Below are 17,070 nucleotides of genomic sequence, written 5' to 3'. Positions count from 1 at the left end.
ACAAAAACCAATCCATGATTTCAGCTGAAGTTAGGTAACTGAACAGACTCATGCAATTCAAGGCATGGCCCTGAGCAGTGATGGTCTGATGTCATAGGCACTAATCGTGCACTTAAAGCTCTCACACGCTGTGTGCTTTGCCAGGCTGAGCCTCCACAGTGAGACATTATGGGATAAGTAGGGAATGTTGAAAAAACATATTGCAGCCACATGATTCAATTCTGGGCATTGCTCTACAAGACATTGATCAACAAGGGGGCTTCAAAGAGAAACAACAAAGTAGATGACACTAACATCATTACTTTGGGTTTATACAGGTGTGAAGAAGAATCAAATTGTTCTGTAATATATTTCTATGTTATGTGTAGCATGTATTTAACATAATTAGAATGTATATGAGTTATGTCTACGTGTGCACATATGTGATATATGAAAAGTTCAAGGAAATTAAAAATACAGTACTTGAACAAATAAAATATTCTTATTAAATGCAGGGGAATGACAACTGTACAAACACCAGGTGGGATCCTGTCTGGAACTAAGCCAAAATGAGTTTTGGCACTGTGTCTAGGTGTGGCCATAGTTTCCTGAGTACTTAAATACATCATGCCTTGTTACCCAGCTGAGTGCAGAGATGCTTATAGACTCTCTATAATATAGAGTATATAATGCACATAAGTTCTATATAATCTCCTATTCATAACTGTCATGGATATCCTCTATGACTTCTTTAAAATCCATCCATATTATTCCTTTACATTTCAAGTAAGGGAATTTGAAAGATAGTCTTTTTAGGAAATACCCAATACCAGAGCTTCAAAGATGGCTCTGTTTTAGTGTGTACACATGCAGTGGGGTTTTGTGTGTTGACAAAAGCTTCATGATCAAAACTGAAATTTAGTCTATCGCATCTATTGGAGTTCAATTTGACTGAACTAGTGATATATAATAAAATTTACTATAGGACATGGAGTTTGGTAGTTGTTTGACCTACGAGTAACAGTATGGAGAAAAACTTTCCTACATGTGAAAATCTTCAGATTCGTACTCCTTAAATGCAGCTCACATTTAAAAGGTCAGTTTCACTGCTAATATTTTCATGCCTTGATTGTTGATAATAATGAATGGGAGAATAATACTGGAGATCTGATCCTATAGGTGAGTACTTCTCTGTAGGACAGTTACTAAATTCACAGTTAATTATATATTCTAGACATCAATGCACTGAATCAATTATTTACATGTGAAAAAGAATGGTCTGTGAACTAGAATTCATTTGATTCTTGACAAATAGGTAATACTGAGATAAAAGAAGTAGGAATGGTTTGGAAAGCTATACAGCAAAAACTAGAATGTAGAAAAATTACTTTTTCCGATCCCAAGAGAAAGAAGCCTCATAATGCAATTTTTTATTCTGTAGAATGCCTCTATATGATAAAAAAAATTACCTTGTTAAATGACAGTTGCCTTATTACAGTACCATAAACTTTCCTAACTTCTTTTGTAGACTTTTGCCCAGCCAGTGAAGTTTAACTCTGATGTTGGGGCTTTTGAAGTAGTTAATTACACTCCAAGATGCCTGGAAAGCCAGCCGAAAAAAATTCTACATGATCAGAGACCTCCAAGCCCCATTTATGATGTTCTAAGCAAAGAAAAGAATGATGGGCAGCTCTCCAAAATGCACCATGCTTCTTCAACCTTCAATATTGATCCAAATTACAACACCATGGTAAGCATCTTATAGACCCTGAGTTTATATTTAGATCTTACTGTAGAGATACTGGCAATAGTTATTGTTATGCTTGGCTTGGTAGCTTGGGAAAAATGTTAATTTATGTTAGGAAAACATAATGATGGGCCAAATTATGCCCTGTAATGCACATGTGTCTAGCAGACAAGTGAATGGAATTACAGATGCACATCCTGTAGCACAGAGTTTTGAAGATTCTGTAGGGCAGGGTTCAGTTGTGTGGTCTGAATACTTTTTAATATTAAAAGAAAAAATATTATGACAACAGTTACTTTACTAGTGATCCCTGGAATGTGCAAATTGACTGAAACTAATGCAGCTCAGTCTTTCCTTATTAATTAATTTCCTTGTGTGGCTATGAGCTCATCTGTGGTCTGGCAACACATAAGTCTCTCTTCCATTAATTCCTAAAGGATTTACATGGCTAACATCAATTGAAATGGTCAGAAAAAATAATCTGTGGCAAGAATAAAGCTAAATTAATGGAAAGATGGGTTGGAATTTAGAAAAAAAAATCATCTGGTTTCAGGCTTGCTTAGACAGTATCAGTTTTGGTATTACCTGCCTATTCCAGGGCCATTTTCAGCACCAAATTAAGCGGGTTAAAATCAGGAGTTGAACATCTTACACACCTGAGAGAACACAAGTTGATATAATTGGATGAGGGATTTTATCTTTAAACAACAGCTTTCACAGACAGAAAGTATTTCACTGGGTTACTTGGTTTATTCCTTTCTTATTTTGCATGGATGTGACTGACGTGACTTCATTTTATTCAAGGACAGTTTAAGGTCTTGATCCATTTTTTGCCATGGCTGTTCAAAATTATGTCATAGCTGGAAAGCTGAGAGCAAAGCAGGGAGTTGCAACAGAGCACTGCTTTTCCCTGTATAAGATTAATGATCTTCAGAAAAGAAAACAGTGTTGAGAGAGGTCAAAAGGAAAGGATGTTTAACAAAATGATACTAATGTGGTATTGCAATTATCTGCATTTCAACTGGACAAATGATATGAAAGGACCAGGCCCACAGACATCTGTACCATGTTAAATAATAATTTTCACAAATACTTTGCTTGAGAGCACAAAATCAGAAGAGCTGTTCTTGACTTCTTATTTGCTCTCAGTGCTAAACTGAAGAAATGCTGTGTGTTTGTGCAACTGTGTCTAACATTACTCTCTGGACTAACCTCCCATCATTAACACTATGGATGGCCCTTCTTGTGCAATTCAAAGCCATTTCACTATTACTTTCTTCTTTCATGTGGTCTGGAGAACCAAGGCTTCAGTATTATTTAAGATTCCCTTTCTTTCTCTGGGAAAGAAAATGGGAAGCATTTCCATAAATGGGAAGCGTTATAGCCTTTTGAGGAACAATATGTGTCAGTACCCTTTCTTCTCCTTTTGGGACAAAAGGCTGATATTCTTATTTTTGATTTCTCCTTTACTTGATGTGTAACATAGATGCCTCATTCAGTTCAGCTTGGCATCTCAAGTCTGAGCTGGAACAAAATGGCCTGTGAAACATCTTGCCTCTAGTGGTTACTGCAACTACACACAGCGAAAGAAGTCAGCTCCATTCACTGCACTACAGTGACTGAACCAGGAGAAGCCACCCAAGATCAACTCTATCAAGTAGTTCTGTTCAAATCAGATAGAATTTGATCTTTCAGTTGTCAGGTGATGCAATCTGCTTTGTTTGGCTGCCTCCACACAAACCAAAGAGATTGACAGTTGTTTTGAATGTTACATTGCTTACAAAAAGTCACCCTGTGTGGTCATCACTGGCGGGTTACTTATGAAAAGGGGTTATGACTGGAAAATCCCAGCAGGCCTTTCAGGCTATGGCCTGAATTCATTAAACACACGCACGCTGCTATTTTTCTCTGTATTTTACTTCCCTCTCAGATTGCTACACATTTACATATAAGCAAAAGTTCTCTTCATGTGTGCTTGCACGTTTGCAAATCATTGATATGGAAGTAAGTATCTTCTCATGGATAGTCAATATCACTGGTGTGAAATACATTGAGAAAAAAAATCTGTGGACTTGTGGAGAATTGATCACAACTATGGAAAGAAACTGGCTGGTATCCCACATACCTTACTTCAGAGAAACCCCAGTTCAGCAAAGCACTTAAGTATGTTTTTAACTTCAATCAAGGGAAGTTAAACACATGCTTAAACTTAAACACGTGCTAAAAGCTTTGCTGGATTGGGTCCTAGCAAGGCCTAATGCTGATTGGATAAGGAAACTAACCAAGGTAACAAACCCCATCAGATTAAATGTAGCATCTTTGTCTGGGGATGGGGAAAGAATAGAAATTTTTTCCTTCTGATATGACATATAATTTTGTGTACTAGCCATGTACAAATGTAAGCACATTATGAATCATTCAGAAAAAAACTGGACTGTAAGTCAGTAAATGCATAAATATTAAATGCCAAAATAAAGAAACTATCTTCTGCATTTCAAAAAAACTTGTCAATTGCCAAGAAGAAGCATACACTGTGTGGTTGGGAGTAATTAGTCTCCATCTCCACAAATTACATTGTATGAGCCACTGCCAACATAAGCTTTCCATATTTTGAAATATTTTCTTCTCTCTAAATGAAACCACCCAGTTTCTGAGTAATTCAGATTTTTTTAATCCCCTACAGATACGTATGAGGCAGAAATAACCCTTGCCCTGAATAGAATATTAGCTCATGGAAAGAAAATTCAAGCTGTGATTTACATAAGCTGATTACCTGATATAACAAGTAGTATCCATTCTTGCCCAAACTTCACCTGTTTTTATGGACAAGGGTAGTTACTGCATTCTTCAAAATAATTAGTTTCATCTTCACTAAAAGGAAAAATGCACTTCAGATGAATAAAATAATCATCTCCTAAGACTGTAGAAAGTACACTATTAAAAAATACTGGGAAGGGCTGTATGTAATTTCTAAGGGAAGCAATTATGGATCATTGTGGCCCATAGTCAGAGATCTTACTCCATTGGAATTTGCTGTCTCTGTGTAGCTTGCTGCTCAACATTTCCCTTTTATCCCCAAACCACTCCTTGGAGGCACTTCTCTTTCTGCTTCAACAAGTCACTGAGGCTTAGACCTCCTGAGCAGAAATTTCTTGTGCCCCAGGTCATAACACATATAGGTTTCCACTATGAGAATTACTGTGTACAATGCAGTTATGCAGTGATTCAACATGGAAGCATGAGAGGTGCTTGCTATTTGTTTGATTTTGGTTTTAATATCCACAGCTTTCTCAATCTGAAAGTATAACTTAATTTAAGGGCTCCTTACACTTCAAATTATTGAGGAAAGATAATAACTATTATTTATAAAATGTGTTAAAGTCAGAAAGTAGCAGTTTCCTATTGCAGGAATTTTTTGTGCATCTAATTTGCATTTGAAACTGTACAGTAAAAGAATGATTCATACATACATTATTTCTGAAGAAAGAAACACTCATGATTTGTAAAAAAGTTGAACTCTAATAGGTGAAATCAGATTTAGATATTTTTATCTTTTAATAGGAAAGTAATTTTTCCAGCATAAAGGTGCTGTTCACTCTGTATTTGTTTTCCTGAGACCATGCTTCTCTAGAAGGGGAATGTAGAGAATCAGTTACGTGACAAATAAGTCAAGAAAGTCAAGAATACTGCAAACCTTTGGCATTTCTTTTTTAACAGAAACTTGATCAAGGACAAGCAATTGAGTGGATTAAGAAAGAAAGGCTTCCAGCATTTCTAGAAAGTGACTGTTACTTTGAATACAGGTATTGCAATCTTTTAGGCTGTCTTTCACCTTTAAATTTGTATGTTTTCTCTTTTGTTTAATTCATCTCGGTATTATTCTTGGAGTGGTTTTGCCCTCCTCTTGTCCTGTTTTCTTTATTGTAACATTTTAGTGACACGGATAAAGTAAAGTTAGTGACTTCTTTCACTCATCATGCTGTCATTTTCCTTGACCATGAATTACATCCTATACTACACCATTACAAAGAGAGTAAGAATGGGATTTACTGATTTCTAAATCCCTGTTCCTCAGAGATATAATGGTAGCAATGCATCTTTTGTCAATCAATATGTAAATCATATAAGTAGAAGTTATAAGTCTATGAAATGGATTTGGAAAAAAAACCAAGTCTTTTTTATTTCAATTATTAGTTTTGTGTCTTTGGGCCCTCTGTCAGAGTTTAGAAAAGTTCTCTCTGGGATGCCATGGCATATCTGGATGGTTTACTATTACAAACTTGCAGTGTTTTTCCAGATGTCCATTCAGCAGATGTTTACGAGATCTAGTGTGCGTTTTTGGAAGGACCTACCTCTATGTCCCTTAAGGCTAGGTGCAGATGACTGTAGCATGTTTTAAGGGTCCAGAAGGAGAGGCAGACTGGAAGCATGCTTCACAAAACTCGTGTTTGCTGATTGTAATGGCAGAGTAGTTCCTGGGGTGTAGACTTCTACAGTTAAAATTTAAAAATGTTTTTTATTTTCAATAACCTGGTGACTGCACTTAAGTTCAAGGGGGAAAAGTGTGCAAAGAGCAAGTAAACTGTGAGAGTGCTGAATTATACCTTTGTTAACAGTCTGCTTTACACATATCTGGGCCTCATGAAACAATAACTTTGATCTTCAGTGATAGCAAGCTGTTTGCACAGAGTTACCAAGAGAATTGCATAAAACCAACTTTAAGCATGTACCTCATTTCAACTGACATCAGTAGTTCACTGCTTTCCTGAATCAGAATCAAGATAAGTTCAGCTGCTAAAAGAGAAGCTTGTGTTTAAAGATGAAGACACCCTAACCCTAGAATTAAATCCTATTTGATCTCCAGTAGTGGGCACAAATAAAGCCAAGCATTCACTTGATTGTAGGCTCAAGCATAGGCTTCATCTTCCCTTCATATGTTGGGAAGGCTTTGTACTTTGTACATATACCATTCTTGGTTGGCTTTGTACTTTGTTCTAAGTTCACTAAGTTCTGCCCAGTTCTTGAGGCCAGAGCAGCCTCACTGTTGTTATGTGGTTCTAAGATTGCCTTTCCTGAACATTGCAACGTTCTCACTAACACAAAGTGGGACTGAGAGAGCTGTTCAGTACTATAAAATCCTCATAGAGCAGCCAGCTGAACAGGAGAGTGCCAGCTGTCTTGTTATCATCTGCAAGTTCAATCAGTATGATCACTGCTGTGGCATTCCTGCTGGAACATTGCTTCTGTCAGGAACCAGAGGTGTAGTATCTGGTAGTGATACAGGCTTCTGCAATCTCAGAGAATAGTTCCATTTTAGTGAACAAAATGTCCGAGGGATTCTTGGCAGGGACTGCAGAGATACATGCAAAATCATCCTGAAATAAGTAATTTTTTACTGGTAAAGCTTGGTAATGCAAGCAGGGCACTATCTGTGTGCTGGTGAGCTGTGTAGTGGCAGTACTGGCATTTACAGATGTGACAGCAGGTGAAGGTTGAAATAGTACCTAGCTGGACTCAGTGATCCTTCTGGGTCCTGTCCAAATCATTATATTCTATAACTCCATTACTCCATGAAAAAAGCAGATCAATAACTTATCTGTAGACATTTTAGATAGGTGATTTTTTAAAACTGCCAGTTCTGTGCAAAAACCAACTGTTTCTCTGATTAAAAATTAAATTAATTATTTTCTTGTCTCAACATTTAATTTCAGACTAGCTAAATTGATATCACAGGTAGAATGGAGCAAGACTGGCATTAATTTCATTATAGATAGTGACTACTCTCCCTGGATTTGGAAGCAAAGCCCAAGTTCTCCCCCTCCAGAGGAGGATGACTCTTCATTGGCTTCATTGACTATGAAGAAACTCTATGTATCACTTGGTGAGGTAAAATAAACATGTTTAGTGAATGAACATATTAATTTAAGATAGATTGAATGAACTGGAGGGAATTATTGTAACTGAGGTCACAACCTAAGGGGACAACTGACTCTTGAATAACCTAGTTTTGTGTTGGGGGGTTGGAAATAGATGATCTTCAAGGTCCCTTTCAACCTAAACCATTTTCTGATTCTCTGATTCACTAAATAGCTTTTATATTCAAAGTTTTTTGTACTATGGAACAAGTCTGATCAGCTAATACAACTTAAACAGAAGCTCAGCTCATAAAAGTATGCTCAGCTACTGTCATACAGCTCTCTGCATTGGGAACTATCCTTGCAGAAATCTACACAGACACAAAATTCCTTTGGACAGTAGGCTGTAGCTCTCAGGAATACTGCAATAAACAGAGAAATTTTAATTGTTCTATGAACCTTCTTTTCCTAGGCTACAGTTTCTCAGGTAAAGGATTGGTTTACATTGGCGAAACAAAGTGATTCTGTGAAAACTACAGATTCATCTATGCATACTGTAGCTTCTAGTAAAATTCAAGATACTCAGCACTTGCCTGGGCAGCATAAAAGAGATGAATTGTTACCTGAAAAAGGTCCCCTTCTGGGTAAGTAACAAGGGCTCAACCCTGTGGTTTATAACACAGCTCAGACTAGGTGGAATGAAAAGGCCTTCTAAGGAATTGTTGCTAATTCCACTTGTTACCTTCTGAGTATCAGGAGGCTTCAGACAGGCATTTGTTTCTTTCCATGGCTGCAACATTAAGTGAAAGTTTGAGCTAGTAGCCAAGTAATATTGTGAAAGTAGTAGCTTATTTTCTTACACGTTTCTGTCTCATAGAAATCTGTAAGTTTCAGTTGAGTTGTTCTGGGTTTTTGGGGAGAGAGGCATTTGTATTTTATCGAGACTTTCTTGTCTGGATTCTTTGGGTATTTGATAGCATGTGATGTGTTTCAGCCGTCTTCTTAGGGTATTTACATTGGGCACCTAAAGGTCCTTTGGCTGCCAATTTTTATGAATCTTGTAAGATATAATCATTTGGAATCTTGTCTGTCTTCAAATTTATTTGAAGTTGTTTGGCAAGTTCCAGAGGTTCTAGAAGAGAAAATACAGATGCACATGTGGACATATACCTCATTGCACAGCCTTGCTTCTGCTCCTTATGCAGTAGCAAGAGGAAGAGAAGCCTCAGCTCATATGTTAGGAGCCTTCTCTCTCCATTCTCAGAGAGGTATCTCTCTCCCTAATTGCCTCAGGTCCTGAGAAATTATTCTCCATATTTCATTTCTTGGACCTCTGCCAAGAGGCTATAATTTTTCTTTGTGAAGTAAAAACAAGTGAAATAGTTTAGAATTAAGAAAAGATATTTTAAATCACCCTGATTTTTATGTTAATATAAACAGATTTTGCCATATAGAGTTAGGAAATTGTATAATTGCAGAGGAGGGAATCTCTCTGTTGTGTTTCTAATCCAAGTGTCTGGCTGTGACAGTGGCCAGCACTGGTTAGACATGGCTTATTTTCAGAGGAAGTTGAAAGGAATGTCTAACTAGTTAGACAGAGAAGCAGGTTACCTGTCTAAGGAATGCCACAAACGGAGTTTCCTTTCCCCTTCAGGGACAGCATCTGCAAAAGCTGATGTTAACAGTGAGAGATCCAGAGAGGCTAAGGAGGGCTGCTCTGTGGCCATTGCTGGACCCCCTTCCCACACACAATCAAGAGTTTATCTACACCCAAAATGGGACAGTGCATCAAAAGAAGAAAATGAACAGGGAAGCACAACTTTTCAGACAGCGGAAGAATTCATGCCAGCATCCTCTCAAATTTCAGTGAAGGAAGCTGTTTCAGAACTGACCTCCCAGTCAGCTCCTGACATTGAAAGTAATGTGAAGTTCCATGAACCAGCCTGAAGTGTTTACACACAAGTTAGCAAATAATGAGTTTGCTCATGGTACTGCAGAGTCACTCTTTAACCAAAATTCTTCTCCGCTTACAGCCTTGGACTCCAAGGAAGATGTAAGAAAACAAGATCCTGAACAAGTAAGCTTAAGTTCAAGTCTTGAAAGCACTGGGCCAGAGAGCAGGGCTTCCTGGTGTATTAGTCATGGGACTTACGACACTGGCAACAGACATGAGTTTGAAAGATTCAAGAAGTTCATTAAAGGAACACTTGGAGAGAGATACTGGTGGCTCTGGATGGATATTGAAAGACTCAAGGCTCTTAAGAATGCTACAAGGCAACAAAGGTACTTCCCATTACTTAACAGTTAGTCCCATTGCTTTAATACTTGTAACCTGGATAGATCAATGCAGATTTTGAGATTTCAGAGTATATTTTAATGTCTGAATAAGCAGACACAATTAAATGTGTGTCCTGACAAGGTTTGGAATGACTCTGCTGAAAACTCTTTTTGCAGAGTCACATTTGCAAAGCTTACATGAAGTCAGAATCATCATATTATTAAGGCTGTGTTAGAAAGAGATTTGGAAAACCCATGACAACAGAAAAAAACTAAAGAATAAAAGAAATTAAATTCACAAGTAGGACATCAGTATGACAAACTGCTTTAATGAAAGATCCTGCTGGATTCATATGGTCTGTTCTACAGTGCTATATATTTTGTCTTATACATAACTTGTCTCTAATTTATGGAAAAATATTTTGGCTTCTGCCACTTGCAATTAAAAACATGTTGCATGGCAGCAGTTTAAGCAGCAGGAGGAACTATAGTCAGTTCTGTACAGCATTTGATACATGCTTATGTGACTATTTCTGTTGACTGCAGGCAACTCAGTAAGATGAAAAAACTGTACCTGCTGAGCAGTGGAGACTATTTCCTCAGTTCAGAAGTGTTGCTCAGACTTGAACTACTGCATGGAGATCAGTGGAATATAATGCATTTAAGACGGATTCAGCCTGAAGTGGTGAAACCACTACTTCTTTACTGGTACGAAAAAATGGATGTGAAATAAAATTCTATTTTTAAATAAACATCCATTTTCTTTGATAAGCCTATTATTTCATGTCTCTTATGCCACTGCAATTATTAGAAGCAATGTCACTGTAAGTACTAGAAGATGAATTTTTGGCTGAGCCTAAACTTCACAGCAGTCTGCTGCGAAGCCAGGCAGATCTGCCTTAATGAGCCCTTGTCATTTTTCTACCAGAGCGTCTGAGGTGATTTGTGAATCTCTGCCTTGGGTAATGTTCAATTAAACCTTAGTCTGCAGGACAGGGAAACAGGAGGTCAATTCTGTCCTAACCTGTTCCCCATACTACCCATCCCAAGTTTTGAGAATGCTCTGTGTATATATTTTCATGGAATTTGATCCTGAGACTTTACTGTTCAATGCCTGTCAAACAAAATGCCTTTTACCTATTAACAGCTTAAGTGAGGATATAAAGTCTAACCTATTTCCAAAGTATGGGCTAAAATTTCGAAGGTGTTCTCTCCTCCCCAAGGGAGTTCAACAAATTCCAAGCATAAACAAATACCTGCAATTGTGGATCCTCACATGACTTGTGGTCTCTGTCCTGGCCTACAATCCTTTCCTATGCCTTGCTGTAGTATGGATGGGGCATACCTTCCTGCAGACTGATAGAAAGGGCAACTGTGTGTAATGGTACAGGATTTGCAACCTAGGTTTACTCATGTAGTTTTGTTTTAGATTTGGATGCATGCAATATCTAAACATACCTTTGACACTAACTGGTTTTTAATCTTAACTGTATATTGCACCATATTTTGGTACAGCAAACATCACTTGGAAAGAAAAAAAAAAAAAAGCCAAGTAGCCCAGTGTTACATTATTTTGGAAAGTTCTACTTACTAGCTTTTTTCTCCTTAGGGGTCCCAGATTTTGTGTCACTCATTCAACAGCAATAGATGCTGCTAGTGCAAAACTGAAGTTCTGGCACATGTGTCAAGAGAGACCAAGAGTGGACATTGATCCTTTCCCACAAATAGTATCATTGTTACCATTGACCCAAAAGTCTGACATACCACCTTCCCTTCTTCAGGTAAGTAGGATCACAACATTGGAAAACAAAGCTTTGTCCCATGAAAAATGATGACAAATGTCCTTGAATTCAATGGAACAAGAACAAGGTACTTTGTTTTTTTAGGAAAGATTTAGCAAGCTGCTATATATTGAAGATGGTTACATATAAAAATGTAATAAAATTTCATTATACTTCATACAACAAGTTGCTATAAATTGAGTCAAATTATCTTCTCACTTACACCCTGGCTATTTCCTAGGTCCTTTGGATACATACTTTAGCTGGAAGTTCAGAACTGCAAGATTAATTCTCTAGCAATGCAGCTTCACCGCTCAGCCTTGTTTTAATTCTTGTAATTCTTACTTCATTGCAGTTAACCTGGATCTATCCTTCATGTCTGTAAAAAAGGCAGAATTCTGCTAATTTTCTGTCACTACAGCCCTTCAATCAGCTACACATGATTTTTGCTTTCTACAGAAGGCCATAAGCCACTCAACAGAACTTTTCACAGTTCGAAGCTTTCAGGTGGCCCATTCAGTTTTGTCTCTTTTCTTCCTTGAAAGCCTGAGTGTGAGAGGTGACTGCAATAAAAACTACAGGTTTTCAGCAATACAGTGTAAAGCCTCAGGATACGTGGTACTTGGAGAATGTGGATTGAAACTGTGGTTCCAGTATCAAGAACTGTGTAGGCTATTTCACAGATTTGTCAGCACACACCTCTGTTACTTTGGTTTGGATAGTTTGGAGCTACAGTTCCTTCCTTTGAAATCTGATTCATGCAGATAATGGAGGAAAACAGTGGGACAGATTTCCTGTTTAGAAAGAACTGGGTTCAGAAGCCTGTTGATCATGACAGAAATGGGAGCAAGAAGCACCTGTGTTTGACAGCTTCACAGTGACCACTTCACAAAGTGTGCTAGTGAGCTGTAGGTCAGGCAGGCAGGAACTTGCAGGTTTTCCAGTCCCTGTTGAATTTGACAAAAATTAGGACCTGGTACCATGAACATCACAGAGTCAGCAGATGTTCCATTTCTTGCTCTTTTTTCTTTCCCCTGAGAAATTTTCACTTTTCAATCTTCTAGCTAAACTGTGCTCGCAAGAGCTTAGAAAGAGCAGTAGCTCTGGGTAAATTTCTGAGGGCTGTCTGAATGCAATTGGCATCTCCAAAAAGTCAGAGTGTGATTTTGTTCAAAATAGTAAGTGATGGTATTGCAGAATGACCCTGTTCTCTCCCAGTCTGTGATTGTATCTCTCTTACAGTGAGCTGACTTAAGATAATTTTCCTACAATTTCGCAAAACATGTTCACATGCTCTTCACCTGACATCCTCTGTAGTTCTGCACAGTGTGCTTGTGGCATATTTCCACCTGTTAAAAATGCATTTTCTAAGCTGTAGTGGTTATTAAGGTACACTGAAAAATCTTGAAAAACATTCAGAAATTTTTGCAACTTGCCATTTTACATATTGTGATTGACAAGGAAGAATGTTCCTGAAAACCCTTGACTGTTTTTGATGAGTTAATGAAAACACTTTAAGAAAACACAAAGATGGAAAAATAATCAGAATTGCCTTATTTTTCCATAATTTCTTTTACAAAAGTAGAACAAAGTCACCAACAACCTTATTAAAACTAGCTAAACCAAATTTCTCTTTGAAGAGGTCATCAGGATTACCACCTACTCTCACAGGAAGTCTCCAAAGGGATATTTCTAGCAGTAGAATGTGGTAAGTACCAAAGCCCTTGTGTATCTTTCTGTGCAGCAATAAACATCAAAGATTCATGAACTATTTTAGATTATACTGTTTTCATTAATATTTTTCTGTAATGCAGTTATCTGCTTAATGAAGCACAGTTATGGTGCAGATTGTTTGCATGGAGAATTCCTCCCTGGCTGATTAGTTTCTCACTTGTTTATGCCACAACACAAAACAGCTTATTCCACCAAATACAAGTGTTTTCTCTTATATAATAGTCGATACATCCACATTCTTTTAACCTGTCTCAAATGCTAAGCCTCAGAGTCCTGCTATGCCAGTGATTTCCACAGGGAAATATGAAAAAGGCATCCTTTTACATTTTTTTAATTATAAATTTGAATTCCATGTACTTTTTTCTCTACTATTCATTAAGTCATTACACCACTTTTCTGCCCCTTCTTATGTATTTATTCTATAAGCAGCCGTAGATTTTTCTTAAATATGTATTGAATATTTTTTTGTTTGTGATCCAGGCCAATGTCAGTGAGCACAGACATGATTCGTAGCTTAGTTCTAGATGGGACCAAAGACTCAAAATACCCAGGTCATAGAAAGTACACCTATGCTGAGCTGCTCCACGTAAGTACATCTTGAAAATATTAGTTGTCTTGAATCACAGGTTAGAACATTTTATTCTGCAGTATGAAATAGTCAATAATGGAGAGAAATTGGTTGAATTTTATCAATGTCAATTCTTTATGCAGAGATATCATTAGAATGTCAGCATTTTCTCTGTTTTATCTGTCACCTATGTTATAGGAAATCATGGCACATGCAGAGGCTTATTTTCATTAGAAAGTGTTGATCTTCTCCATAGTGGCCATGTGTTCAGTAAATTGTTACAGGAAACTAGCTGGATAAATGCTTCAGTGGAATCATTACCTGGGAAAATATATCAGACTTACAGTGAAAACTGAATCTGCCTTAGAAAGTCATTAAAATTATAAATTCATAAGAGGAAAATGGTTCATTTGTACAATCCCTCTTTATTGCTTGTGTACTTCATTCTTTTTTGTATTGAATTATTGCCTGCTAAGCAGGTCTTCAGTCGAGCAAACCTCAGGAGAGGCACACTGCACAGATGAGCCTTTTCTCAACAACTGTTAAAATGATGACAAATTAAACATATGAGATGTCAACATCTGGCAATATAAAATATATCCAAAACTTTTCTTGTTTGTGGAATGGTCTCAAAACAGCCTGCTCTTTCATTGAGGTATTGATATCCATTGCCCTACAACTAAAAGAAAAAAAATGGTATGAAATCTGGGCCCACTCACATGTGCATGGAGTTTGCTGTGCACTTGAGCACATGCTTGTTTGTTTTGCACTTCAAAAATCACACTTTATTTATTACTTCAATGCAATCATTTTACCATGTTGTTTTTGACAGGAAAAAAAAGGTTAGTCTTTCCATTTAGTGGACATTTGCAGTTAGGAATGTATATTCAGCAAAAGGTCGCACCATGAACTATTAGTTTTTATACATCATATGCAGTTTTCCTCTTACTGACAGAAGAAAATATCATACATTTGCACTGGTTAGACTGGTTCCTACAGTCAAGACCTCACAATTTGCCAGCACAAATATGATGCAAAGGGGAATGCAGGGATTCATAGTTTACTGGGGAGGGAGCTCTTCCTACTCTTCTTCAAAAGTCTGGTTTCCTCCTGCCTCCTGCCCTTCTCTGTCCTTGTTACTATTTAGAAATACATTGATTTCCAGCCACCACACTCATCTGCTACTGCTTCTGCTATCAGAGAGAGCAAATCAGCCATAATTTCTCTCTTGTGATCATTGGAAGCTAATTTACTTACAGAAGCCTCTTCTGGCTTCTCTGTGAGCATTGACAAAATGGACGTGCTCTTCCTCAAATGCTCTAGGGGCCAGCCATAGTAACAAGCATGGATTTCTGGCTCCCTAAATTGCTCATGATTTTGTTGCTCATGTTAGTGGTGTAACCTCAAAAGATGTATCTTCTGTTCCATGATAGTCAAATGTTTTGAATCATGACCAAATAACCACCTCTTAACTTCTCTTAATTCAAGAGAATTAAGAGAGACAACCCTTGACAGCTAACTGATGTAGTTGAGCATCACTGGAATTCCCCAGAGCTAAAGACATAATGACAGAATTAAGTTTGTTTGTTTTTCTGTTTTAAGTATTGAGGAACCACCTAAGGGATGGTTGGAATGATCACTTAACTACTCTGCATGTCTTCAGTCATCAGATTTATTTCACAGGTTGTGAATATTTAGTGGGAAAATGGTGTGGAAGGCAATGATCGATATATGTAGTAGAAAATGGAGTCTACTTCCTTGGGATGAAGATACTAATTGAACACACTTCGTGACGCTGCATTTCAAATGTAGAGACATTTGAAAATAATGAAAGCCTGTTATTCCTTGCTGTATAACTATGTTTTATTTGTCCAGGGGAAAAGTGCTGCTGGCAGTGTTGTCTTCAGGGGATCAGAAATTGAAAGCATGCTGCAGTCTCTTTATTTGGAGAACAGAGCAGGCTACTACTTCACACAATTCTGTGAGAAGTCAGGGAATAAGGTATGAATATTTTCCTACTCTGTGATAATTTAGTCCACAATTGACTGAATGCCAAGTTATAGAGGGCAGCCAGACTGAAAAAAAAATTGTGAAAGAAAGATTGATGACTGGATGAATTATTACTTTTGAGACTTCAATCCCTCAACAACAATAAACTGTTCATGTATATATGCAAACTAATGACAGGTCTTAACCAAACTGTCAGATTCTTACTGTCTCAAACCTATTGGAATTCTTATTGTACCATCAGGGATAAAAACACCCCCTAATAATTTAAAAAAATTAACCTTTAACTTGGCAGAAAAAAATGAGATCTTAAGCCACAAAAACCATTTTTTAAAAAAGATGGGAAATCTGCTGTGCTATTACTCACAATAATCTGATTTCTTCTTACATTTTGGATTAGTGATGTCCAATATCTCAAATAATTTTAAAACGTTCTTATGCTTCCATGAACCTCCTTGGAATTCTGAGACACATTTGTTTGTGTCTATTTGTTCTATGCAGTCAGCAGAGCTATCATTCATTACTGGGTGTAAATTGAGAATTGAATTGGAACAAGTCAAGAGTATTGAGTTAGTGTTTAGCAGCTTTGCAGAAAAATTGAGTCTTTAGGGGAGGTTTGAATGCAATCAAGTTGGACATCTGTTTCACAACTAGCACAACCCAGAATCCACTAGTAGCAGTACCTAGAAATGTGTCTGACTTCTACAAGGCAAGATCCAATGCATCCAAAGCTGAATACTTTCACATTAAAAATATTAAATGTGTATAGGTAGAAATCTAAATCAAAGAAACTTATTTTTTCATTGGAGACAGGCAACCACCCATGTGGCTCTAGCCTTTCCAGGTGCCAAACTCCTTTAAAAATTATTTGCCTAAAGTTTTCTCTTCAGCTGTGAAGCCTATTTCACTCATGTTCCAGGTCTGGAAGGCTACACTTTGTGGAACAAAGTTCCCTACCCCTACCTTTTTGGAACATATTCTTTATTGGTTAGTGATGAAGGTTTCAGGGTATTTTTATGGGTCTAAACCCCATAAACACATGATTAAAACAGAGGACTTGGGGGAAGATCTAGATTTTTTCTGAAAGATCTTTTGCTGTTTGTTTGAATTTATTAAATGAGG

General features: G+C 37.4%; 1 protein-coding gene across 1 annotated transcript in view; it reads left to right on the top strand.

The window, feature by feature from the left end:
* The window catches only part of RGS22 (regulator of G protein signaling 22), a 58,449-nt gene that overhangs the window by 10,766 nt on the left and 30,613 nt on the right, over positions 1 to 17,070 (top strand). Inside the window, exons 4-14 of the mRNA XM_066334132.1 lie at positions 1,508 to 1,729; positions 5,444 to 5,529; positions 7,438 to 7,612; positions 8,054 to 8,225; positions 9,236 to 9,499; positions 9,615 to 9,864; positions 10,405 to 10,566; positions 11,468 to 11,639; positions 13,280 to 13,347; positions 13,854 to 13,959; positions 15,817 to 15,942. Coding sequence (XP_066190229.1) covers positions 1,508 to 1,729; positions 5,444 to 5,529; positions 7,438 to 7,612; positions 8,054 to 8,225; positions 9,236 to 9,499; positions 9,615 to 9,864; positions 10,405 to 10,566; positions 11,468 to 11,639; positions 13,280 to 13,347; positions 13,854 to 13,959; positions 15,817 to 15,942 — 1,803 coding nt within the window. The remainder of the gene's footprint in view (positions 1 to 1,507; positions 1,730 to 5,443; positions 5,530 to 7,437; positions 7,613 to 8,053; positions 8,226 to 9,235; positions 9,500 to 9,614; positions 9,865 to 10,404; positions 10,567 to 11,467; positions 11,640 to 13,279; positions 13,348 to 13,853; positions 13,960 to 15,816; positions 15,943 to 17,070) is intronic.

The sequence above is a fragment of the Sylvia atricapilla genome, chromosome 1 (assembly GCF_009819655.1).
Source record: "Sylvia atricapilla isolate bSylAtr1 chromosome 1, bSylAtr1.pri, whole genome shotgun sequence".
Lineage (NCBI taxonomy): Eukaryota > Metazoa > Chordata > Aves > Passeriformes > Sylviidae > Sylvia > Sylvia atricapilla.
Note: the sequence above shows the minus strand (reverse complement) of the source record. Positions and strands in the feature narration are given on the sequence as shown.